The sequence below is a fragment of the Cucumis sativus genome, chromosome 6, assembly GCF_000004075.3.
Source record: "Cucumis sativus cultivar 9930 chromosome 6, Cucumber_9930_V3, whole genome shotgun sequence".
NCBI lineage: Eukaryota > Viridiplantae > Streptophyta > Magnoliopsida > Cucurbitales > Cucurbitaceae > Cucumis > Cucumis sativus.
The window spans coordinates 22,220,614-22,245,456 of NC_026660.2; the positions used below are offsets into that span (position 1 = coordinate 22,220,614).

General features: G+C 34.1%; 3 protein-coding genes across 6 annotated transcripts in view; all 3 read left to right on the forward strand.

Moving 5' to 3' along the window:
• LOC101206280 (proteasome adapter and scaffold protein ECM29) overlaps positions 1–17,060 on the forward strand; it is a 31,431-nt gene extending 14,371 nt beyond the window's left edge. Inside the window, exons 18-36 of one of the 3 annotated variants that reach the window (XM_011659300.2) lie at positions 498–648; positions 738–916; positions 1,498–1,854; positions 2,198–2,365; positions 2,481–2,771; positions 4,774–4,950; positions 5,530–5,793; positions 6,051–6,149; positions 7,696–7,880; positions 8,245–8,580; positions 9,664–9,817; positions 9,911–10,021; positions 10,270–10,437; positions 14,923–15,040; positions 15,744–15,902; positions 15,982–16,097; positions 16,181–16,240; positions 16,335–16,570; positions 16,645–17,060. In XM_011659300.2, the coding sequence (XP_011657602.1) occupies positions 498–648; positions 738–916; positions 1,498–1,854; positions 2,198–2,365; positions 2,481–2,771; positions 4,774–4,950; positions 5,530–5,793; positions 6,051–6,149; positions 7,696–7,880; positions 8,245–8,580; positions 9,664–9,817; positions 9,911–10,021; positions 10,270–10,437; positions 14,923–15,040; positions 15,744–15,902; positions 15,982–16,097; positions 16,181–16,240; positions 16,335–16,538 (3,297 nt within the window). In that variant the 3' untranslated portion in view covers positions 16,539–16,570; positions 16,645–17,060. Of the gene's footprint in view, positions 1–497; positions 649–737; positions 917–1,497; positions 1,855–2,197; positions 2,366–2,480; positions 2,772–4,773; positions 4,951–5,529; positions 5,794–6,050; positions 6,150–7,695; positions 7,881–8,244; positions 8,581–9,663; positions 9,818–9,910; positions 10,022–10,269; positions 10,438–14,922; positions 15,041–15,743; positions 15,903–15,981; positions 16,098–16,180; positions 16,241–16,334 lie in introns of all 3 variants that reach the window. The other 2 variants (XM_031887231.1, XM_031887232.1) reach the window with 2 other exon arrangements.
• A 1,535-nt stretch (positions 17,061–18,595) lies between these two features.
• On the forward strand, positions 18,596–21,469 carry LOC101203308. 2 transcript variants are annotated; one of them, XM_031887254.1, is made up of 5 exons: positions 18,596–18,931; positions 19,075–19,187; positions 20,506–20,576; positions 20,709–20,795; positions 21,073–21,469. In XM_031887254.1, the coding sequence occupies exons 2-5, from the start codon at positions 19,082–19,084 to the stop codon at positions 21,373–21,375; spliced, it is 567 nt and encodes a 188-aa protein (XP_031743114.1). In that variant the 5' UTR covers positions 18,596–18,931; positions 19,075–19,081; the 3' UTR covers positions 21,376–21,469. The 2 variants fall into 2 exon arrangements, with proteins under 2 accessions (XP_031743114.1, XP_004140183.1); XM_004140135.3 differs by having other exon boundaries at positions 18,598–18,843.
• Positions 21,470–22,161: 692 nt separating this feature from the next.
• Positions 22,162–24,742, forward strand: LOC101203554. The gene is made up of 6 exons (XM_004140136.3): positions 22,162–22,383; positions 23,240–23,290; positions 23,374–23,443; positions 23,752–23,792; positions 24,321–24,380; positions 24,463–24,742. Exons 1-6 carry the CDS (start codon positions 22,318–22,320, stop codon positions 24,535–24,537), a joined length of 363 nt encoding a protein of 120 aa, XP_004140184.1. The 5' UTR covers positions 22,162–22,317; the 3' UTR covers positions 24,538–24,742.
• The last annotated feature ends 101 nt before the right edge of the window (positions 24,743–24,843 follow it).

Sequence of the window (24,843 nt, forward strand, 5' to 3'; positions counted from 1 at the left end):
ATGAAAAGCTTAACTTTAATTTAGGAATTGAAAATGCTTAGATTGCCAGCTCCAGCTCCAGCTATCACTTTCACCTTCAAGCAAAAAGGTGCAGAACCATCTGACAAGTTTATCCTTAGTTGTAAGAAAATGACAGATGCCTTGAAAATTAGTTGCTAGGAGAAACCCAGATATTAGAATAAAAGCTTATGGTGCTCAATATTTAATTCTTCAGAACATTATCCTTAAAAGATAAATATTTTTTCCCCAACCAAATATACGACTGGCTTAGAACCAGAAGTCAGATAAGGCTATTCAAGATACTCGTCAATAAATTTCACCATTTTGTCATATTTATATTTATTGGTCCCGTTTATTATATCATATGCTATGCCATATCTATTTTGAATAAGAGAGATTATTACCAATAGATTCTACTTATATTTATGTTAATTAGATCTCGTCTCAAGTTTATTTATTGGCTAGAGATGCAGTCGTTAACCTTAACATTTTCACAGATTACTCAGACATTGCTTGAGGATACGCTCAAGTGTTTGGTTGGCATTGTTAATTCTGAGACTGCAGTAATATCGTCGGTGGCAATGCAGGCCATTGGTCATATAGGGTTGCGTATACCATTGCCACCACTTAGTAGTAATTCTGAGACAGGTAATCATAGTTATCCCAGTTGGGAGTTTTAGGGTTTTGTTGTTCATGCTTTGTGGTTTTTTTCTATGTACTTATATACTTGACTAAAGTGAATGCAGTTGATGTTTTGATGACTTTACGTGACAAGTTGAGCAAGCTATTGTTGGGTGATGATATTAATGCAATTCAGAAGATTCTTTTATCCATTGGACATATATGTTTTAAGGAATCATCATCAACATGTCTAAATGTTGCCCTGGATTTAATTTTCCATCTGTGCCGGTGCAAGGTGAATTTGATCTACCTGTTATTTTTACTTACCTAAGCTTGTTTTTATTTTTAGCAAATGGGCAACTAGTGTAATTTAATCGTATTTTCTTTTATCCTAATCTAATTAGAAAGGTAGGAACTTCATTGTGTCCATTCTATGTGATCATATAATTATCACATTGAACTTTTAGGTAAGTAATATGAGATAGGAGTTCAAACTAAAACTTTTAGGACAAATTTTATTCATATTTGTATTGTATCCTTGTGTTTTATTTGTTTTTATTTCTTGGGTGTTATTTCTATTTTGCTCTTTTTTTCTTTTCTCAGTCTACTCCTATGAAGTCTATTATTTCTCTTCTCTGATAATCTTTTCTTCTTTAATAAAAAATGTTGTTTCCCTTTTTAGAAAAAGTAAAATTTTGTCGGAATCAAATCTTCATTCAATCTTGATTCTTATGATTTCTCCCCCGCGCTAATAGTTGTGCTGTAAAGTTCTCCTTGTTAGTTGAGGACAACTTATGGCAAGTTCTTCCTTGTAACATCCTATTTTGTATATGATCAAATCTTATACATTATGACTTCGTGCACTGCCAATTTCAGGTTGAAGATATTCTTTTTGCTGCTGGGGAGGCTTTGTCCTTTCTATGGGGTGGTGTTCCTGTGACTGCTGATGTGATTCTCAAAACCAATTATGCATCTCTTTCTTCTGCATCAAACTTTCTTGGGGGAGATGTGAACTCATATTTGCTAAAATATAAGTGCAATGTAGCAGGAACAGATGAAACCACTGAAAAATTTCATGCTATGGTTAGAGATTCGATAACCAAAAAACTGTTTGATGATCTCTTATACAGTACAAGGAAAGAAGAGCGCTGTGCTGGAGCAGTCTGGCTTGTATCACTTGCAATGTATTGTGGTAATCATCCAGCCATCCAGCAAATCCTTCCAAAAATTCAGGTCTGTGTCTAATAAGCATATTTAAGGGAACATTTGGGGTTGAGATAGATCTCTTTTTCGCTCCAGATGTTTGGATGTAGAACTTCTCGCTACAGTATTTGAATTTGGTGATTTTGTTGACTTTTCAATTTAATTATTATTCCATTGCTACAAACTGGCCTGTGAAATGAAAGCAATAATTCAAGTCACAGTAAAATCAGCAAATTTAATTTATGAATTATTAGTTGCATCTCTGACGTGTTTTTAGTTTTTAGACTTGGCACTGAAAAAATTTAATCTTGATGATTTTAGAATATCTTGTCCATTCCAGATTCAAAAGATATATGTGTTTACCTGTATGCAGGAAGCCTTCTTCCATCTATTGGGTGAGCAGAATGAACTTGTACAGGAGTTGGCTTCACAAGGAATGAGCATTGTGTATGAATTGGGTGATTCATCAATGAAGACAAACTTGGTAAATGCTCTTGTCGGCACTCTGACTGGTTCAGGGAAGAAAAAAAGAGCAATTAAAGTAAGCCAGTGTTTTGATCTCTATATTTGTTGTCTCTTTTCTTTTTCCTTTCCTTAGGTACTCCCTTTTCTATTTTTGGTGGTGTGAATCAGAGACTCACATATTTATTTATCAGCTTGTTGAAGACAGTGAAGTTTTTCAAGAATCAATCGGTGAGAATCCTAGTGGGGGAAAAATAAGCACCTATAAAGAACTTTGCAGTTTGGCGAATGAGATGGGACAACCAGACTTAATTTATAAGTTTATGGACCTAGCGAACCACCAAGCATCATTAAACTCCAAGAGAGGTGCTGCGTTTGGGTTCTCTAAGATAGCAAAGCAAGCTGAGGATGCGTTGAAGCCTTATTTGCATTCATTGATTCCAAGGCTTGTTCGATACCAGTATGATCCTGACAAAAATGTGCAGGTATTTCATATGCAACCTCACATGCCTTTGATGAAATCAACAATAAATCTAGTTCAGGAGTTAACAATTGATCATAGTGTTTTTCATTCAATGTTATGATTTATTATAGGGCAAATATAGCCAAATAAACCAAAATATTTTTACAAAATATAGCAAAAATATCAGTCTATCTATTATGGACCACAATAAACCAAAGATAAACCACTATCCATACCTATCTATCAAGAGAGACACACAAGTAGTCTATCGAGGTCTATCAAAATTATATGTTTTGCTATATTTATAAATATTTTTAGAAATTTTGTCATTTAAAATAATTTTCCTTTATTATATGGAATTTTGTTTGGTCAGGGGGTTGAATGACATGTGGTACTAACTGCTCAGGAAGCTTTACGCTTTTTTCTTTTCATCCCATCTGTTAATATATAGCAAACTGGTTGTTTTTGTTTATGTAGTGCAATTTCTTGATGTAATTAACAAAACTTGAAAAAAATAATAGCATAAGAAAAAATTTCTAGTTGCTTTAAAATTAGGGCTATTTTTAAATATAGTAAAATGAACCAAAATATTTTTATCATAAGAAAAAATTTCTACAATTGATTGAGATGATAGACATCTACAGTGGTCTATCTTGGTTTATCACAAATAGACAGACTATGATATTTTGTTATATTTGTAAATATTTTCAAAAGTTTTACCATTTACACAAATTTCCCTTCAAACTATTTTCATATTATTTGAAGTTTAAACTACCCTTTTAGTTTTATTATAACTATATATATTAACAAATAGTGTGAGCTTACAACAGTATTCTTTCATGTGCAAATATACTTTAAAATATTAATGATGAGAAAAACCTCTGTTGTTAATTTTTTAAACAAAGTGTATGCTTTAATATTATTTTACATAAGTATTGATCAACATGATTTAACCGTGCAAATAGCATAATCGTTTTATTATTTATTAAAGGATAGAAATATATATTATCTGTGGAAGGGCTTTAGGGTAGGAGTTTTGGAACTACATTTTTGTCTATCTAACCTTTTATAAAATCTGAAACTAATACACTCCTATACTAAACGTAACTGGATTTGGGCATGTTGTGGTTGAATTGTAGGGGGTTTTTTACTACTTTATTTTATAGTGAAGTTTAAGTGTTATTGTGGTTGTAGTTGGGCATTTTGTTACTTGATGTTTGGTATGTTGTAGGTTGAATTTTGTGTGATTTGTTGGTTAGTTGGTTCATAGGTAACTTTTTGTCTTTATTGGAGAATATATTAAGGTCCGAGTTCAATATACTGAAATTAAAAGGATGAAGTGGACTCGCTAATTTAGTAGAGTCAAATTGAGTTTTATTCCTTAGAATTTATATTTGCCAATATATAAGGGACAGAAGTCTATGCTATTGAAGTTTTATGAATAAGATAAATATAAACTTCAAATTATGTGAATTTTTTTTATAAGAAACAATTTCATTGATGATATGAAATTACAAAAAGAGAATAAACCCTAAGACAAAATAGTAATTAGAACTTATTATTTCAATAAAAAGCTTTGTTTCCATTTTACATCAGAAGTCCTACCAAAGATATTTATAGTATCTGTATAAAAAGATAGCCACCTGTTATTATTAAATTCATTAGGGACAGAGGTTTTTGGATAATGCAGAAATCATGATAAAGAAATTCAATTTTATTTATACATTCACTCTATAATCGTGTTTCACAAAAGAACTGAATTACACAAATAGTTATAAGAAAAATAATGACTCTATAACATGGAATTTGGTTTTCTATTTGCTTTTGTCCATGCTAAATTCATATATTTGGTAATGCATCGACTTTAAGCCGCCTCTTTTAAATCACTTCATTATGGTGAGATGAAAGTTAATATGTTTCTAGCATACGTTGTTTCATTAGTCCAACGTGTGCACTACTTTTTCATTAAGTTACCATCCTCAAAAGTTTGGCATAAAATAATCTTTATTCTTGTGATTTTCTAGGATGCAATGGCACATATTTGGAAATCACTAGTGGATGACTCGAAGAAAACAATCGATGAAAATTTAGATCTTATAATAACTGATTTAATAACACAAAGTGGATCTAGGCTTTGGCGGTCACGAGAAGCATCTTGTCTTGCCCTTGCGGACATTATACAAGGACGAAAATTTAGTCAGGTAGCTATCATATTGGCTATAGATATCCTAAGAATCATTTTAGTTGACAACATGAGTTTCTTCATGTCGGCATGCTTGTTTAATGGAAAGTGAGAGTGGATGAAATTTGGTTCTTAGCTCAGAGGTGTAAAAGTCTTCAAGTTCCATGGGTGCTCTCTGCAGGTCGCTCAAACTGAACAAAGGATTTTACCTTGTGAATTATGTTTTCTTCTCCAGCAGGATTTGACAATAGCATATACAACATATATTAACGAATATAATGACATATGAATTAAATTTTTTTATATATTACAGCGACTTATCTGGTGTTATTCAACATTTTAATTATTTTCCTAGATTTGGACACTCGTTTTTCTTCAAATTTTTTAGCTTACAATTTGGTTCAGAATTTGGATATAACAAATCTCTCATTGAAGATCAAGCAAAATACCTCAACATCAATCTAAAAAATTCCGTTTAGTCATATGAGATCTATGGATAATTTCTTTCTCATTATTAATCTTTCTAAGGCTTGCAGGTGTGGCATTCTTTTCTTCTTTAATTTTAAATGGCATACATTATTAACTCTTTTACATGTAGGTAGAGAAGCATCTGGAAAAGTTATGGTCAGTAGCATTTCGAGCCATGGATGATATTAAGGAGACTGTTCGAAACTCTGGAGACAAGCTATGTCGTGCCATTACTTCATTAACAATAAGACTCTGTGATGTCTCTTTAACAGGACTGGCAGATGCTAGTAAGGCAATGAACACTGTTCTCCCTTTTCTTCTTTCAGAAGGAATAATGAGCAAAGTTGATAGCATTCGCAAAGCATCCATTGGTGTAGTGATGAAGCTTGCAAAGGTTAGTTTTGCTTGAATTCCTCTTTCTGTGTTTTATATTTCTTTTCCAGCAGTATCGTAAGTTTAAGCCTAGGAAGAAAAAGTTGATCTTGATGTGTCAATGTTCAAAGATTAGGATTTGATTCTTCATTTCAACGAAGGCATATATTATTGGCTATTTTTTTCTTCTTTTTTTTTTCTTTTTCTTTTTTAATTCTTGAACATTTGTGAGGCTGTGCTTCTTTTCTGAAGACCCTGTTCCCTTTTCCTTATTTGCAGGGTGCAGGAATTGCTATTCGTCCACAGTTATCTGATTTGGTCTGTTGCATGCTCGAAAGCTTATCTAGCCTTGAAGATCAGGGACTCAACTATATTGAGGTTGGTTTGGTTAAATTGTTTGGCACAAATTCTTTTGTAAGCTCTATTGCTTTAGATGTATGACTGTGAATTCTTTTATAAGCTCTATTTCTCTAGATATGTGGCTTAGGCATTAATTCAGAAGTTGAGGTTAGAAAGCTGAAATACTTGGTGTATGTTGGATTATAGAATTGAGGTATTCCCTTTGGAATGCTTGGGTGGTTTGCATTAGTAGACTAGGAGTAGGGGGTCATCTGAAAGGCAACAGATCTGGAGGTTAATGTTGCATTTATTTGTTTTATGTTGTTTCCCTTTTTCTATTCATAATTGCTGCATTTTACTCAGATATTGTTGGAAAATCTTTTTTTTTCCCCTTGATTACTATTATAATATGGGAGTTTTCTCTTGTTTGCTTTTTGGCCAGTCGCTATTTCTATAAAAATAGCAGAAGCAGAAGAGATTAGGAATTTAGGATAAAGTTCAGATATTCCAAGGTGTCAGTAAATCCATTTCTGTTTTTTTGAAAAAGATGCTCAGCATCCATGACGGTCGATTTAATAGAGTTGAAAGTTTCTGTTACACATTCTTTGGGTAAAATTTAAGAAGTCGTCTATACTGCAAGAGATCAATCAATTACCATGGGTGCCTACTGATTATCAGTGTATAATACATTTTCTATAAGAACAAGCCACTTGTCACAATCGCAACCTTCCAAACACGATATGAGCGATTGTGCGGCACTTGTTCGATCCTTTCAACAAGTCAGCCGATCAAAATCCGCAAGTCGCGGACAAACTTAACACACGATTTAGCCTCCACTCACGTTTTTGGGAAAATATTTTAGAAAACGTGAAAGAGGATTAAATTTATCATTTTCTATAAGAACAAGCAGCACCTAAATGAAAGCCCAACTGATTTGAAGAAATTATGTCTCCCTTTTGACTCTTGAGCAAAGCACAAGCCAAAACACACATTTGCCTACCTAGCTACACCAAATTTATATTTGTCATCATTTATTGTAACAAACCAACTTAATATAACGCTAATTAAAAAAAGAAAAGAAGTGTACATTTCGTATCAATTTTTGCTGGATATTATCTCAAGTTAAAAAGGTTTCTGTCTACCTAGAATGGATTTAAGATTATATCAATGGAGAAACAGGTAGTTTTCTGAAGGCTGGAAACTCATTTTGATAGCTTTAGTTTCACAGATTTCACCATTTTGTTATCCTTCAACTTTTCTAATGTCTTGCATGGTAGCTTGTATCCATTTGGTAATATGGTTTCCATGAACATAAAGCTCTATGGAAATTTTCTTGCTAGTCCTTTTCCTTTGGTTTCTAACATTAAACATCTTTTCTGAAAAATGTTGGATTGAGGAACAAGTTTTTTTGTACAATTTCCTCTTCTTTATTGGGTAGTTGTTTCTTGTAGAAAAGAAAAAAGAAAAAATTTAATTGTTTTATTGAAATATTCGAGTGGGTATAGATTAAGTTCAGTGTCAAAATCTAGGATCGTTTAATTTTTTCCATTTTTGGTAGCGTTACTCAATTTCTTGTTCTTTACAGTTGCATGCAGCAAATGTTGGAGTGCAAACAGATAAGCTTGAGAATCTCAGAATTTCAATTGCAAAGGGATCTCCTATGTGGGAAACTCTAGACACATGCATAAAAGTTGTGGATGACGAATCACTAAACTCATTGATTCCTCGACTTGCTCATTTGATTCGGTCTGGAGTAGGCCTCAACACTAGGTCTGCATGATGCAAAACATCTCAACTTTTATTCAAGAACAGTTTGAGTTTTTCCTTTCCTTCTAGTTGGTGCATTTTTTTTTTTCCTTCTAGTCTTATGTTCAAAATACTTGGAAGTCGCTAATACCTTATCTAGTGGATGGGATTATGGAATGAGAAGCGTGAACTAGATCTGTACATAAAGTTATGGCAGTAGGGGTGTGGAAGAAGTTGAATAATGTATGGTGAATAATAGAGGATAGCGGAGGAATAAAGAGTTCACAATTCCCAAAACTGAACTTTGTCATTTTCATTGCCCTTCGGTATTGTTGTGTGTGTATGTATGCATGCGTGTTTTTTTTTAATTTTTGGTTTTCTTTAACAGGGTTGGTGTTGCCAACTTCATGACCTTATTGGTTCAAAAGGTTGGTCCTGATATCAAACCATATACAAACATGCTATTGAGGTTGTTGTTTCCGGTGGTCAAGGAGGAGAAGAGTGTTGCTGCAAAACGTGCCTTTGCTGCTGCCTGTGCAGTCATCATGAAATTTTCAGCACAGTCTCAGGTTCAGAAGTTAGTCGAAGATAGTACATCTCTTCATACAGGGAACAGGAATGACCAAATTTCCTGTGCTCTTTTGTTGAAAAGCTATTCATCCATGGCCTCAGACGTTATGAGTGGATATCTTGCAGCAGTTATTCCAGTTATTTTTGTCTCAAGGTTTGAAGGAAACTTTTTTTTATTAGAGTAGCCTGGCTAAACATCATCTTGGTTTTCGTTTTCCATATTGTTTCGTTAATTCATACTCTAATGTACATAGCATAACATTGCTTGGAGAATCTGTAAGGATGCCTGGCCAAAAGAATAAGCTGCTTTAATATCTAAATGATGACTAATATCAATTTGCATTAAGGAGTTATCTAAACTGGTTTGCCAAATGAAATATTGTGAAGCCTAGTCAAATTTTTACCTATTACGAGTTTCATCTGCTGTTTCTCACTAAGAATATCAATGTTCTTTTGACATAATATGGCAACTAATGTTCCTTTGCGATCACCCAGCAGGTAGTGTTCCTTAAGCATGCTAGTATTCAATTTACTCTTTCTTTTTTAAAAGGCAACAAGTCTCGCTATTTTAATTTTGAAAAATAGAGAGATGAAGCAGTATTCAATTTACTCTACATTTCATGTATTGTTTGGACACGGATGCCGAAGTGCCAAGGGATTTCATTCCTCATATGGTGCATTTTGGCAACACTTGTGCCTAAAGGAGCTATATGTCACTGCTCCGGTTCAATAATTTTGTAGCAAGGAAGAACTATACCTTCTCTTGAAGGATGAACCCAAATTTACCAGTAGACCCCTCTGTCAAATATTTTAGAATGAAAAAGGAAAACCTTAATTTTCTATGCTCTAACTATGAAGTTTTTGGCCTCCAATATATATATTTATTATGGCATAGATGATAGAGCTAATGCGATATGTATTATTTGTTTATGCCTTTCTTGTATCAGAGAAACAATAGGGTTTAGGTTTTCTCCATTTACTTTCCAGTTACGTTTTTGGTTGGTTGGATATGCTATTTGTTTCATATCCTCTTATTATAAAGAGAGTGATGTTACTTTAATAGAAAAATTGTAGTGCTTGTGCGCCATAAGATTTACCATCTTAATTTTTTGGATAAGAGATTTACTGTCTTAATTGATTAAGGAAATTGATGGGTTCATCCTTCCTGTAATCATTTAGGTTTTATTTACTCTGGGATTGAAAATGTTAGTTTATGATCATTTCTTTTCTTATTTAGATTTGAAGATGATAAGCATGTTTCTGGATTATTCGAGGAATTGTGGGAAGAAAGTACTAGTGGTGAACGTATTACTCTTCAATTATATCTGGGAGAAATTGTTTCTCTCATATGCAATGGAATTACATCATCATCATGGAGCAGTAAAAAGAAAGTAAGTAATGTTCTTTTCAACGGTAACTCTCTTTTGTTTTTTATTATTTGATGTTTTGTCTTCTCCATTTTTCATTCTGCTTCTATCTTGCAGTCAGCACAAGCAATGTCCAAACTTTGTGAAGTTTTGGGGGAGTCCATATCATCCTATCATCAAGTACTGCTCCAATCTCTTATGAAAGAAGTTTCTGGTCATATATGGGAGGTACAGTTGTACGATTTTACTTTATTACGCAAAAGAAATATGCTGTTTGATTTTCAGGAATAGGTCCAATGTTGAAGAAAACTAATGATGAAATTTTAAAGTTCTAGGATATTTTTTGCATTTGACAAACATAGCAAGAAATTACTTCATTGTGCGGGAGTAGGTTGAAGAGGGTTCTGGTATTTTAATAGAATAATGGAAAAAGAATCTGAGCTAATAGGTCCTGTTTTTGTTTCTTGCTGTGACAGGGAAAAGAAACCATCTTGGATGCACTTGGTGCTATTTCAACTGCTTGCCACAAATTAATTTCTACTGCAGATCCTGCCCTGCCCAATGCCATTGTAAACCTGGTATCTTCCTCCTGCTCCAAGAAAGCAAAGAAATTCCGAGAAGCCGCTTTTGCTTGTCTTGAGAAGGTGCATACTATTTCTATTAATAGAGGTCCCAACATCTCAAAAGTATTGCTTATGTTCGTTCCATTTTGGTTATTACTTGTGTTGTGTCATCTACAGATGTTAGAATTTCTTAAGATTTAGCTTGGAATTCAATTCATAGGAAATACATAATGAAATGGAGACTTGTTTGTTTGTTTTTTTAAACCAGAGCAAAAATTTGAACACCCAAAATGGCTAAAAATGAGGCATTGATGTTACTTTCATGATGAAGTTTTACAGATGTTCGATAATTGGTTGTGGAGATTTTTTTTTCTTTTTTTGTTTACTAAATGTATTTTTTCTATTTGTAAGGTCTCAATAACCATGACTATGTTAGACTCCCCAATTTTACACGCATATAAGAGAAGGGGCAAAAAGGGGAGTGCATTGGATGGGGAATAAAAGAGCCACCGGGATGGGAGTGATATATACCTGAGGGCCCACTTGCAAGGGAATATATAAAGATAGTGTTTTGGGGTTAGCATTTTTAGGTTTTGTTTTGGAAAGGCTGCTGTTGGCTTTATTAGGAGAGGTTTTCAGTCTTCTTCAAGGAGCTGGGTTATTATCCCTTGTTGCTTTCATTTTCCTTATTTGATATTTCTAGTTGTTTGTTAGAACTTTGAGTTTATTATATCAATATATTGCATAGAGATCAGTAACTTGAAAGAGATCTTACTCGAATTGAAGAAGAGTGTGGAGCAGCTTGTGGATGGCATGAAAGAGACTAACTCCAGTGGAAGGAAGGAGGAATCGAGGATGTCTGATGCTTTGGTACTCAAAATGAAAGGGAAAACGGAGGAAGTGGAAACAGGTCAGACCGGTGAGCAGGGGTCAATGAACAAGAGCGAGTATGAAAACTGGAGATGCCGATCTTCAATGGGGTGAATTCTAGGTATACCGTGTGGAATTTCTTTGAGATCAATGAGCTAGCAAACAATGAGAAAGTGAAAGTGGTAGTGGTTAGTTAGCGGGTTCCAATGGAGTAACAACCAGAAAAAGGTAACCTCATGGGGAGACTTAAAACAGAGGATGTTTGATCATTTCCAACCAACGGGAGAAGGGAGCCTTGGAGCTCGATTGGTCAGAATCACGCAAGATGGGACTTATGCCATATGAAGAAATTTTGAACTATCCCCCCTTCCCAACTGAAAATGGCAGAGTGTGTTGATGGATGCCTTTGTGGTGGGGTTGGCATCGGAATTGAAGGCAGATGTGGTTAGCAATCATCTAAGAAACTTGGATGAGTGTATGAGAGAGCCCAACTTGTTAATGACCATAATGTTGCCCTAAAGCTGGCTTTGAGTGAATTAGGGATCCATAGATCAAATAAGAGTGAGGCCCAGCCCAACAGGGCCTAGTTGGCCCATACGAAAAAAAAAGTGGAGTGAAGGGAAATAAGAATCAAATGTGATAGGTTATTATAACTACACAGAGGAACTTTGAGAAGAGGGAACTGCGGTCAAAAGGTTATCTAACAGTGAACTAAGGACACATCTCGATAAAGGACTGTGTTTCTGGTGCAATGAAAAGTGGTCACATGGCCATAGATGTAAGGTTCGAGAGAACAGAGAGTTGGTGTTGCTCATTACCAACAAGGAAGGAGATCTGGAAGAAGAACCAACAATTGAAATAGGGAAACTGGCCAACACGAGCTCATCTCAACCGGCAACTGTATGTATCCGAGAACAAGAGGTCTCAAGTTCAATTCTCCCCACCCCCAAGTTGTATTACAATACCTTTTCAAAAAGAAAAAGAAACTGGAGAAACTGAGACCGTTGAGTTGAAGGTGATGGAAGTGGGAGATCAAACGAAGATTGGTCTAAGCACCCTTCATGGTTTCACGGAGAAAGGAACCATCAAAATAAAGGGGAAGATACAAGGGAGAGAGGCAGTGGTGTTGATCAACAGTAGGGCAACCACAACTTCATTCACCAAAAAATAGTAAAGGAACTTGAACTACCTGTCACAAAAGGAACGAAGTTTGGAGTGACTCTTTTTTTGAAAATGATACAAAAATCACTTTTATTAATATTGAAAAATAAAGAGATAAAGCTCAATGTACATGAGGGGTTATACAAAGAGCAATAGGGGGAGGGAGGATCAGCAGGCACACTCGGGCATCTCAACTAGATTGATACTCTCTTAGCGTCCTCATCACATCCAAAAAGCAACAATACAAGATCAAAACAAAAAGCCACAAATACAAGGCCAAACAAAATGATAAAATAATCTGTCCAAAACAAAATCATAAATCATAGACAGCAGGCCGAGAACAAAGAAGAATAAGCCTTGATTGAGCAAAAAACTATTTGAAGCAAAGGGCTGATCTGGAAGTTTTGATGATCAAGGATTTCAAGGTGGAGAGGTAGTAAAGGCGGGCCGATTTAACACAATCTCCTGCCAAAGAGTAATCCTGAAAATCTTTGGGTAGAGAACACAATGAAGATGCATTCAAAGAATCAAAACGTTCCATCCAATTGAAGGTTTATCATGGAAAACTCTTTGGTTTCTTTCAAACCAGATTTCAAATTAGAGGGCTTTTACTGCGTTTACCCACAATAAATCAGATGTCTTCTTCTTCAAGGCTGGACCGGCAAGAACTTGAGTCACATTGTTCTTTAAATCATGATCAAAAGCCCAACAAATATGGAATGCTTGGAGAAGACAGAACCAACATTTAGATGCAAAGAGAGTCAAATAAAAGGTGCTGAATATTTTCCATGTTACCAACATAAAGGGGGCAGGCATGAGGTGAGAGGACATGGGAGCGAAGTTTACTTTGAAGTACTAAAGCACAGTTTAATTTTTCAAACAGCATAATCCATATGGAGATATTTACCCTTCTTGGACTATTAGATTGCCAAAGCCTTTTGTACAAAGAACTTTCTAAAGGAGAAGAAGTCGAAAGATGTTTAACCAATGATTTAATCGAGAAGGAACCTAAGGTTTCAAGGGACCAAAATTTTCTATCCGGAAAGGAGGCTGGCTGTGAGGAGGAGATCTAAAATAACAAGGGCTGAAAGTCTATTATTTCCTCATCATTAAGCAATCTTCTGAAATAAATGATCAAGAGCTGGTAGAAGAGTCCCAATGATATGAAACTGACGCATTTGGATTGAGTGCAATCCTAATTGGAAATTTACACTCCAAAGTGATATTGTTCATCCATGGGTGCTTCCAAAATAGAGTTATGCTGCCATCACCTAATTTGAAGAGAGCAATAAATCAAGTTTGGAGTGACCATAGGAGATGGAACGGCCAATGTCATAGAAGCGCAAGAGACGTGTCAAAGAATTGAGTTGGAACTTCCCGAGCTGACCATTGGGATGGAATTCTTAGCCATCAACCTGGGCAGGTTGGATGTGGTCTTAGGAATCCCATGGCTGTGCTCGACAGGATTTATGGGGGTGCATTGGTCCTCAAAGTAATTAGTGTTCATGATGGGAAACAAAACCGTTATCCTCAAGGGAGACCCTGCATTAACCATGATCGAATGCTCATTGAAGACAAAGTCATTAGCAATTTCCCTCTTTTCACCTTTAGAACAAGGTGCATTTTGAGCCAGCCGGTAATGTTAGACGCCCAATTTTACACACATATAAGGGAAGAGGCAAAAAGGGGAATGAAAGAGGTAATGGTAGACCCCCAATTTTACACACATATAAGGGAAGAGGCAAAAAGGGGAATGCACTGGATGGGGAATGAAAGAGCCACTGGGAGGGGAGTGATATATACCTGAAGGCCCACTTGTAAGGGGACATATAAAGAGAATGTTTTGGGGATTAACATTTTTAGGTTTTGTTTTGGAAACGCTGCTGTAGGCTTTATTAGGAGATGTTTCCAGTCTTCTCGAAGGAGCTGAGTTATTATCCTTGTTGCCTTCATTTTCCTTGCTTGATATTTCTGGTTGTTTGTTAGAACTTTGAGTTTATGATATCAATATAGAGGGTACTTTCTCTATTTTGGCTTGTTGGGATTTTTCTGTTTCTCAGGTTTGGGGTCCTAACAGACTATTATGGGAATGGGTCAAAATGTCGAGTTAGGTTTGTGTAGTAACCTGTGGTGGTTAATTGGTGCATAGTGTTCCTCACCCCCATTCTTCCGACCAGACCTTTTCATTTGAACTGGAAGTTCCTGTAGATGGAAAACTACCTAGAACTATTAAGTATGAATAAGTACTTTCTGCCCTATCACTTGTCAGATGTTCTATGAACCAAAAAGGTCAAATGCTTTTTGGGCAAACTCATTAATTGCACCTTACTGCATCTTTCTTTGTGTTTTAGTTATTAAAAATTATTGTCTAGAAAAGCTGAACAATTAAAGAACAAAAGACGTTAACACATAATGTTCCTACGTTATTCAACGGCACCTTTATCTGTTTTAGTTATACATTGGTCCTGAAATATTGTTAGTGCATTTAAAACAGAGTGGCTAGCCTACACTTATCTTCCATCGGTGCTTTTTCAGGTTCTAAAGGCCTTTGGCAGTCCCCAATTCTTCAATATGGTCTTCCCATTGTTATTTGAGACTTGTAAATCAGCGGATTCTGGACAGGCATCTCTGGGAGGGGTTGCCACTAAAACAGGTTCTTACTTGCTACCAAATTTTCTGTTTCTGTAGTAAGTTGATTTGTTTCATAAATTTGTCTCCCGCCATGAGTGGAAGTCAGATCGTTATTCTGGTGCCTCTGTCTATGTAGATAATTATTCTGTATATATTTGATAGAAACACATTCTAAGTTTTTGTGATGAGACAAGTTTATGTGAATATGTTAGAAAAAGGAAAGATATGACATGGGAGCTCCTAGAGGAGGGTAGACTACAATAACTATAGCATCATTTAATACTCCTACATTTTTTTGTTCAACTACATACAGAGATGGAGATTCAAACATATCCTCCAATTTTTTAGTTCTCGAGGATATATGCCTTAAGGCCTTAATACCTTGAGGTTGGCTAGTATTTCTGTTTCTATCCTAGAACATATCCTCCAACTCTTTCCAACCTAATTTTCTACAAATTTGCTTGCTAAATTCAGTCACTTAGTTTTATTCTCTTGTTGAATAGGGAACCACTACGAAAGAGTTTGAATGAGTTTCTTAATCGATCAAGGAAAGACAAAATTATTCTAAAAAGTAAAAAGCTAACAAATGGAGGGTTTCTTCCTATCATTGCTGCCACATATTGTTGCCCATGTTTTCTTTATATGACCACAGATTTATGCTCTTCAACTTGAGTATGAGTGTTTACAGGTTTTGATTGCACTGTGATCTGACTTAATTTATGCAGACACAGATGATAGAGGAGAAACCTCAGTTCCTCGAGAGAAAATTTTAAATTGCTTAACATCTTCCATCAAAGTGGCTAATTTAGATGACGTTGTTGAACAACAAAAGAACTTGCTGTATTTGATTACTACATCGTTGTCCAACGGCTTTCGATGGACTGGTATCTACTTCTTGTCTCTCTTCTTGTTTCAGCCTGTGGTTGCCTTCACTAATGTTGAAACTGTACCTTTTACTTTCAGTGAAAACTTCGACTTTTTTATCGGTCAATGAACTTTGCTCAAGGTTCCACGAGGTCCTGTGTCATGGTTCTCAAGGGAGAACCGAACTTGATAGCATTATTTCTTTTGTACTTGAGGTAACTGATTGCTTGTGTTTTTGAAAAAAAATATATAATTTACTGTAAAACGTCTAAAATAAAAAAATTTCTTTCATTTGCAGTTATCTCATTCTGTATCGCCTTTAGTAGTTCAGTGCATAACCACGGTTAAGATTGCTCAGGTGTGCTATTATTGTTATTTTCTAAAAAATTAAAATTTGAATTTTATGCTAATTCAACCATATATCTTATAGTTTAATCTCATTTCTAATTTAGGTTCACATCAGTGCTTCAGAATGCTTATTAGAGATCATAAAGCTGTGTACTGACTTGCCGTCTGTCCATCGGACTGACATCGGAATCAAAGCAGAGCTTCTTCATCTGTCCGAGATTGAGAAAAATGAAGTTGCCAAATCATTATTGAAGACATGCATTGAGAATCTTGAAAACCTCCATCAAGATAAGATCCAGGAAGACTAGACACTTCGCTACCCTTGAGCACAACAGAATTGGTTGGTTATAGTCTTATAGATAGTTTCTCCTACTCTTACAATAAATTTACATTTTCACACAAAACAATCCACAGAGAACCAAAGCTGGAGACGCCACTCTTTGCATTATCCACACAAGAATCTTACGCGGCGGATTAAACTCTTCTATTGCATTTCATCTGGGTCGGTCCTTATTTTTAACTGAGGTTTTGCCCCTCATTCCCATCTCAATGCTTCATAGAGTTAGAATTTTTAATAACTACATTTGTTTTACTAGAGCTTGGACCTTGGACTTTTAGAGATCATTATCTCCAAATGTATCAAGATCAGCTCTTGCAATGAAAGGGAGCTGTTTCTCAGGTGTCTTGTAAAATTGTAAAGCTATGGATCTCTCATTGATCTTTGATAACAGTCGAAGTTGTGAATTTATATTATTAGATATTTAGACAGATTAGTCAGTCATGAGCCATTACAAAGTTCAATTTCAATGCTATATAAGAAGTTTCGAATATGTTGGGTATTAACTAGGGACCTAAGGCTAAGGCCAAAGGGTACCTAACTAACACCATTACTGACACACACATGCACGTGTACATGTATGTATATATGTATGTGTGAACATGTCTTTTTAGTATGAAAATTGTAACCTGCAAGAATGAAGATTAAACCTTTGATTTCAAGAGCAAAAAATACGAGGTGTAGCTCAATTTTTGAGCTAAGATATTGGTTCAATATATTAGAATTTGATAAAAAAAAATTTATGTATTTTCAAGGTCGTAGGGAAGTTTTTGTTACATTTAACTTAAGTGTAATTGTTAATATGGTTTTTTAATTTTATGCAAAATTCATAATTAAATTTGAGAATTTTCTTTAAAAAATGGAAAATAATAAATAAATTGTAATTTTGGTTTGCTGATCGACTTTTGATAGTTTTAAAAAATAACATAAATTCCAAACTCAGGAAATATTTGAATTATTTTTTATTGACTCAAAAAATTATTTTTGTATTTTTAAAAATAAAAGGTGGATGAAGGTTTTTTTCTTTTCTTTTTTAATTTGATGAAGTTATATTAATATCGGGATGTAAATGAGTTAGCTTGGGTTATGGAGATTTTTTTGACCAACGGTTGGCCAAATTGAACCTAAATGACCCAAATATGATCATGACCCAAATATGATCTCCAATTCAACTCTTAAATTTGAGATTGGGTTGAATTGTAGATTTATTTATTTTTTCTTTTGTAATTCTTTTGTAATTATATTTTTTATTAACGTAAATTTGTCAACTACATGTATTGATAATTAAAATTTCATGTTAAATATTAAAATTCAACCTATAAACCATAATATTTATTTTAATAGTATTGAAAAATTGTTGTGTTAACCCGAACTTTTAAATAACGAGCTTGAGAATACTAGTTGAAAGGTACGAATTGTACTAAGTAATAAATTTTTTAAAAATTAATCCAACAACGCTCAAACTGAAAATCAAATTAACCTTGTTTATCAAATTATTCTAAATTGATCTATTTAACTACCCATCGTTTTACTTAAAAAATTTCTAGGAGATGTTCAGGAAATTATTTAGTATACTTTTAAAATTGAATTGCTTATCACAAATTTAATTTTGGGAGTATTTCTATTTTGTAAACTAATTTTTAAAACCAAAGCTAAAGTCACCCTATTTTGAAAAAAGAAAATGGGTCCATATAGTTTAATATTTGAGCCTTTCATCTTTAAATTACATATTTACCTTTCGCTTTTTTTACCATATTTAATTAGAAAACTATTTTAAATAACAATATAAATCTATTTTATAAATATTTTTTGTTCTTTTGTTATATTTAAAAATTACTATTTATATCTAGAAATAATAGCAATAAATATAAAAGTTTTAAAGATAGAAACATTTTTACAAACTATTTTAAACAAAACATAAAATAATTGATTTTCGTTGAATCGTAAATATTTTTTGTCAAATATTATGTTTTTCACAATTTTGCTAAATAAACAATAATAAAAAACTTAAAATTTAAAAAATATTAACAAGAATAAGCAAACCCTACGCTCCATCTTTGCTTCCCAACTTGTGCTTACTCCCTCGACCAGCGGCCGCACGTCCGATCAGCTGCTCTGTTTTTAGTTTTCTTCTATCTTATCTTCCTCCGTATTGCCGTCGCCTATCACCGTCACGCCCTCACCGACTTTCCTTTCTCCTCTTCTTATCTCACTCTCTGCTGCAACCTCCGGCTGCCACGCCTACTCCTTCTTCCGCTGCAATCCTCTGTCAATCGGTAGGTTGCTTTCCGCATCTGCCTGGTTCATTGGAATAATTCTTTGATTCAACTTACTTTGATTTTAAGTAGGTTACATTGTTATCAGGTGAATTTTGATTGAAATTCCTGCCAAAACCGATCTTTTTTTAATGGAAAATTTTTGTTTATTTTTTTTCCGGCATTTGTCTTAAATTTTATCTCTTTTTTTTTCTGATTATTTTTCCCCTCTTAATGTTCTTTGCTTCGCAGTAACAAGATGCATTCCAGGGATAAAAGGGCAAAAGCAGGATCATCTAGGGACTCGACAGATATGGAAACTCAAATGAAAATGAGAAATATCAAGAAAGAAATTGAATTCCTCAGTAATTTCTTTTTTTCCCTCAGAATTCAGCTTATTTATCTGTGCATATATGATACATAAAGAATTTTACATGCGAAAAATGTACTACAAAACTTGATGCTGTATTGTATTAACAACCCACATTGCCTTTTTCTATTTTGTGTTCTCTGATGCAAAACACAGACTACTTTATTTCAATTGAAGCAACGGAGTAATTTTTCTTTTAGTTGAAAAATCTTAGCATTCTATTATAATTGTAGTGCAGTGAATCCTCTGAGCCCGTGAAAAATGAATGTCTATACTAATTATTGTAGTGTAAGAGGATTATAGTGAAGAGCTTTGGTAGTGTGATTTTAGTTAGCAATCATACATGAGATGTAAGGTCAAGCTCCAAAGAAATCGAATAGAGGTTGGAAACACCGGCAAATTTACCCTAGGCCCAGTCGTGTTCAAGCCCCCCTCAACTGTATGCTCTTTATATGATATATATGTATATAAATCCAACATAATACCAACACCATTGGCTAGACTAGTACATATGGATTCTAGCCTCTGTTAGACCCAAGTTCAAGCCTATTTCTTACATTTTTTTCAGATTATTTTTTTTTGTATTATGAAGCCCCTGTCAACAATTTTTTGGATCCGCCATTGGTTGGAACTGTATTGAACTTGCATAATCACATTTCCTTTCAGATTCTGTTTGTGTACAAACTTCTTTTAGACCATCTTCATGATCACACCTTCTCATAGGGCAGTTTACCTTGCTTTCTTAGTTCCCCCTCAGGCCTTGTTCCAATTGTTATTGACCAAAATATTTAGACCCGTTGGAGACAAGATTTGTAAAACTATTTTCTTTTAGTTTTCAAAGAACTTATTTTTTATTACATCGGCACAAAATGAATAAGAAAACAAAGAAACTTTAAGGTGTAAGCAGTGTTTGTATGCTTATTTTTCGAAAAGTCAAAGTAAACAATGAAATGGTTATCAAACGAGGTCTTAGTGATTGGTCTAACTAATGTTAGTTGGTTAATCCTCACCATTTGTTTGGAGAAAATGTCTAGTTCTATGGTATTATATACTCCTTAAATTTTGCATTGACATGTCATTACATGATGTATTATCCATTCATAGGTCCCACACCATCCATTTTTAAATGCTTCCTTTATGGAAAGCAACGAATATTGATTGTATGGAAAAAATTGACACTACTAGCATAGACTCTAGTACTAGAAAATCTCTCTTGTGTGTTGTGTTTTTGTGTGGAGGGTTGAATAGAAGGTAATGAAGAAAAAATGTGAAAGTATAAAGCAGCTTATTTGTTTTTGTATTCTTTATTTCAGCCTCCTCTCATATGTCATGGAAAGACAAAAAGGAGATTGAGAGTAGAAAAATTGTTTCTCTGGGTGGAAAGGTACGAACTCAACTATGGATATGTCATATGCATTCTGTAGGCTCAATTGATTATGGGATCCTGAATGAATGTAATTTTAAAGTCTTACAACTATTGCTTTTAGACCATCAATCTTGTTTTACCATCTTGCAGCCTCAAAAGAAGCAAAGACTGCCTTTAAGTGTAGCACGACCAATCATGAAGAAGCAGAAGGAAAGAGAACAAAAGATGGTACAAGAGGTAAGGAAATCCATATGATAGGTGACTTCCGTGGTTAAATGTTTGATAAATATCAGTTTATACCCTTAAACTTTTCGTTATCGGTCGTTGGCACACCATTTGGTATCTAAATTTTTGTCCAAGATTTTAAAAATTTCTGACTCCAAGAGTATTTTTGGAATGTTTATATGCAACTTTCGGAAGTATAAGAGTTTAATGGCAAAGTTCAAAGGCATTAGTTCAACCATGTTTTTTCGTTCTTCTTTTTTTCTTAACCTACATCTTCTGTTATTTGCAGCACTCTAGTGTTAGACAATTTGGTGGGATGGCTAGTAGTAGCAATTCGAGAAAATCTTCGGGGAAGCGTAGGCCGGAGGAGCAGGTTCTAAAGTCGAGTGAAGGCTTTTTTAAACATGGTGTGCTTGATGTGAAGCATTTACTACGCCCATCTTCTTCTAGAAATAATGGCCATTCCAGGAATAGTGATCCTTTTAGGAACACTGACTTTGGAAATGAAATGGGCGGTTTAGGTAGAAGAAAAGGAGGAAAAAAGAAGAATAACAAAAGTAAGAAAAAGGGTGGCGGTAAGAAACGCCATTGAAATTGAACATTATAGTTTTACAATGAGAATATGGATATCTTTTTTTGTCACATTTGTTGTAATTCAATGAAATTTTGCATTTTCATGTTTCTCATATTGCTTTTATGAGTGCATCTATTTGAAAATATTTTCATCATTTTCAAATATAACATAGTGAAATCAAAACTACTCAACAGTAAAATTTCAGTAAAAGTTTAGATGAAGTATAAATTGTTTGTTTTTTTATGAGTATATAAATTGTTTGTTTTTTTTTTTAATTTTAAAAAAAAATCTTAAGTTAAATTCTGATTTTAAGGTTGATAAGGTTGATAGTAAAATTAACCCGCACTATTAATTGAGCTACATATATTTTAACTTTTTTACCTTCATTCAAATTAGCTAATGAACGTTAAGAATATAAACAAATTAATAATCAAGAATATAAATAAATTAACAATCATGAATTGGTTGAGGGTTAAAAAAAGAAACATAATCTCCGTAACCAACCAAAGAGTAAGTAAAAATTAATGTATTTTTACACTCAACTGTTGTAGTATCGTATAATTTGTTTCGTGAAATTAGTAAACATGCACATAAACGAGTCCGATCATTAAACGAGTCCGATCATTCACGATTGTAAAAAAAAAAAAGAATGTAAACAAAATTAAACAACAACCAAGCCTAAATACAATCTTGTGTTTTTCATTTTTCTTGGAGAGAGGTTGAAAAAAAAAGGTAATTTGTTATTTCAAGAGACATCGAGGACATCCCATTCCGGTCCAAGAACCGGTCTAACAAGAAACTAATAATGAAACTATGAATGAAAAACCCTGAGGGCTTTTTTCTTTTCTTTTCTTTTCTCTTTTTTTGTTATTCCAGAATTTTGAAACCCAATTCCCGATTTTTGCTGAGCGTAAGGGATTCAAAACCTCATTTCACCATCACGTAGATCCAAAAACAGCTATGGACGAGTTCGAATTTCATCGGCTTCTTCAATTATTTCCCGTTGTTCGATCTCGAGATTATCATGTACCATTCATCTCTTTCTGCTAATCACCTTAGAAATTTTCCTCATCATTTCATGTTATTATTCCATTGCTAATCTGTTCTTTGTTATAAGAGTTCTCTATTTCGATTTTAATGTTTTTAGACCTTCTTCCCGCTACAATGTTGCGATTAGGACAAACTTGGGTGTTCTTGTTAGTGGTTGGATCATCATAGTTTGAATAAATCTCTTTTCTTGAATTAGGTCTGTTTTGGCTTTGTTCTCTTTGATTTAATTCAAGATATTGGCTAAAAGTGGTGGAAATATTTGGTGGATGGTTTATATGGCAAAATTCTATTGGCCATTTTTGGCAGAGTTATATGTGTCTGTAGGTTTTAGCCCTTATTGAATGAAGTTTATATGGGTCTCTTTTTATTTTTGTGAGATAACTTGATTACTGGTTGTGGGGTTCTAAAGTGAGGTGTTATTATTTTTAAAATTATTTTTTGTCAAATTGTCATTGATTACTTTTGAAGAAAGGATCTGCTTGGATTGATTACTTATAATTGAAATACAAGAGATTGTACTGGGATACAAACTGGTTTGGCTTATAGAGCTGATCAAGTACGACCTTAATTTCTTGCATTTTCATATTTTGTCTTTTATTTCGATGTTTTACCAATCTTTGAAGAAGAATTAACTGAGACTAGGGGAAGGTTTTAATTCTATTTCAATAACTTCTCTGAGACTAATATGGAGTTCAAAAAGTTCATTGAATGATATGTATAAAGCTCTATGAACTTAACTGTCCCATTGTTTCTCTTCCCATGAAGAGTGCAATTATTAGTAGCATAGGCGTCCCATCGATCAAGGTTGTTAAAAATCTCATACAATTTTCAGGCGGAGACAGAGTTATCTAGACAGTCAACATCCAAGTCACCCAAGAGTGAGGTTAAATGCTTTGCCCTTACCTCCTGTCCTTGCATATTCTTTTTGCTGGTTTAATTAAATACTGAATGTTGTCTTGTTCATAGATAAATGAACGGCAAGAGCCATGGAATGAAGATGGAGAAAAACCAAAGGATCAAGGATCTGCCCTACATCGTATTTTATCTTTAAAATATTACTCTCTTATATTTCATTCCTGATCAACTTTTTTAAACAGGCGTGGTTGTAAAATTTATTTGGAATTAGCCTTAAGGAACCATATGTTGAAATTCCTTTGTACCTAGTTTTTTCTTAATGTTATCTATATGGGACAGTGTGGTTCTTAAATCGCTTATGAAGCTATCCTTTCTGGTTTTAGTAGATATTTTCTGTTCAATAATCCTATAAGGAAAGCTTCTAATTTTCCTTTGTACTTTTAAATAGAAGTTAAGCTAATGTTGCGTTTGTTGGATGACTGCTTACAGATGCATTCTGGACGAAGCTAAAGTTAGCTGCTGAGCAGAAGGTATGAACTTCTATGTTTTTTTAAGTATGATAATCATTTGAGATCAATATGCTGCTGGGGCTGTGAGAAGGAATTTTAGTCTAAATTAGGGCATAAACGCCTTAGAGTTTATCAGTTATCTTTTTCTGTTACAAGTCCTCGTGATTATGTTTATAACTCAGTAGTTACAATTCATGTGATATGGAATTCCAACAAATTTTTTCATCTACATAAATTCTTGTCATGCCTTCTTATCTTCCTAATTTATCGTCACATTTTGATCTGATCTTCTCCGTTCTGTGTCAAACTGAATTCTAAACAATGATTATTTACATTTTTCTCAAGGTGCTGTAAGACTCACATTTGTATATTCAGTTTCTGATTTTTTATTACAGATAAATGTTTAAATCATCACTTCAACTTAGATGCAAATATCTAGATTTCTCAAAACATTCCATCCTAATGATGCATGCATTATTATTTTGTATGAATGTGAATAGAACAGTGTTCATATTTGCATCTCACAACTTGTTGGCTCATTCCACGCAGGTGGGAAAGGTTGAAGCAGAGAGATTCTTTAACTCATTTCAACAGATACACAATAAACTTGTATGTCATTCAGAAGATATCATGCAATTAGATTTTATTTTTCTTCCTCCAAACTAAAATCATATAATCATTTTGACTACAGGTTAACGAAGAACTAAGTTTGGATGCTGCCCGGAGCTTTCTGGACTCATTCAGTTGCAGTTCCACAGAGGAATAGTATGGCTTTCTGCTTCATGGGTCTTGTATTTGATATATAATCTTTGCCTTTATTGACCACCTTTTGCAAGAATCTGATTCGATTACCAATTAAGATTTGGAACAGATAAGTTTTGTTTTGAGGGAATTGCAGACACCGTCTTTCAGATAAATTGGGTTTTCCACTTGGCCTAAATATTATAAATAGATTTGTATTTTCACATTTATTGCTTTTACTTTACCATCCTTAATGTTTTAGAAGGCTAAAGGTGGCCTTCAGACTTTTTCTGTGAAGGGGCGAGGCGCAAACATGAAGCAAATACAAGGC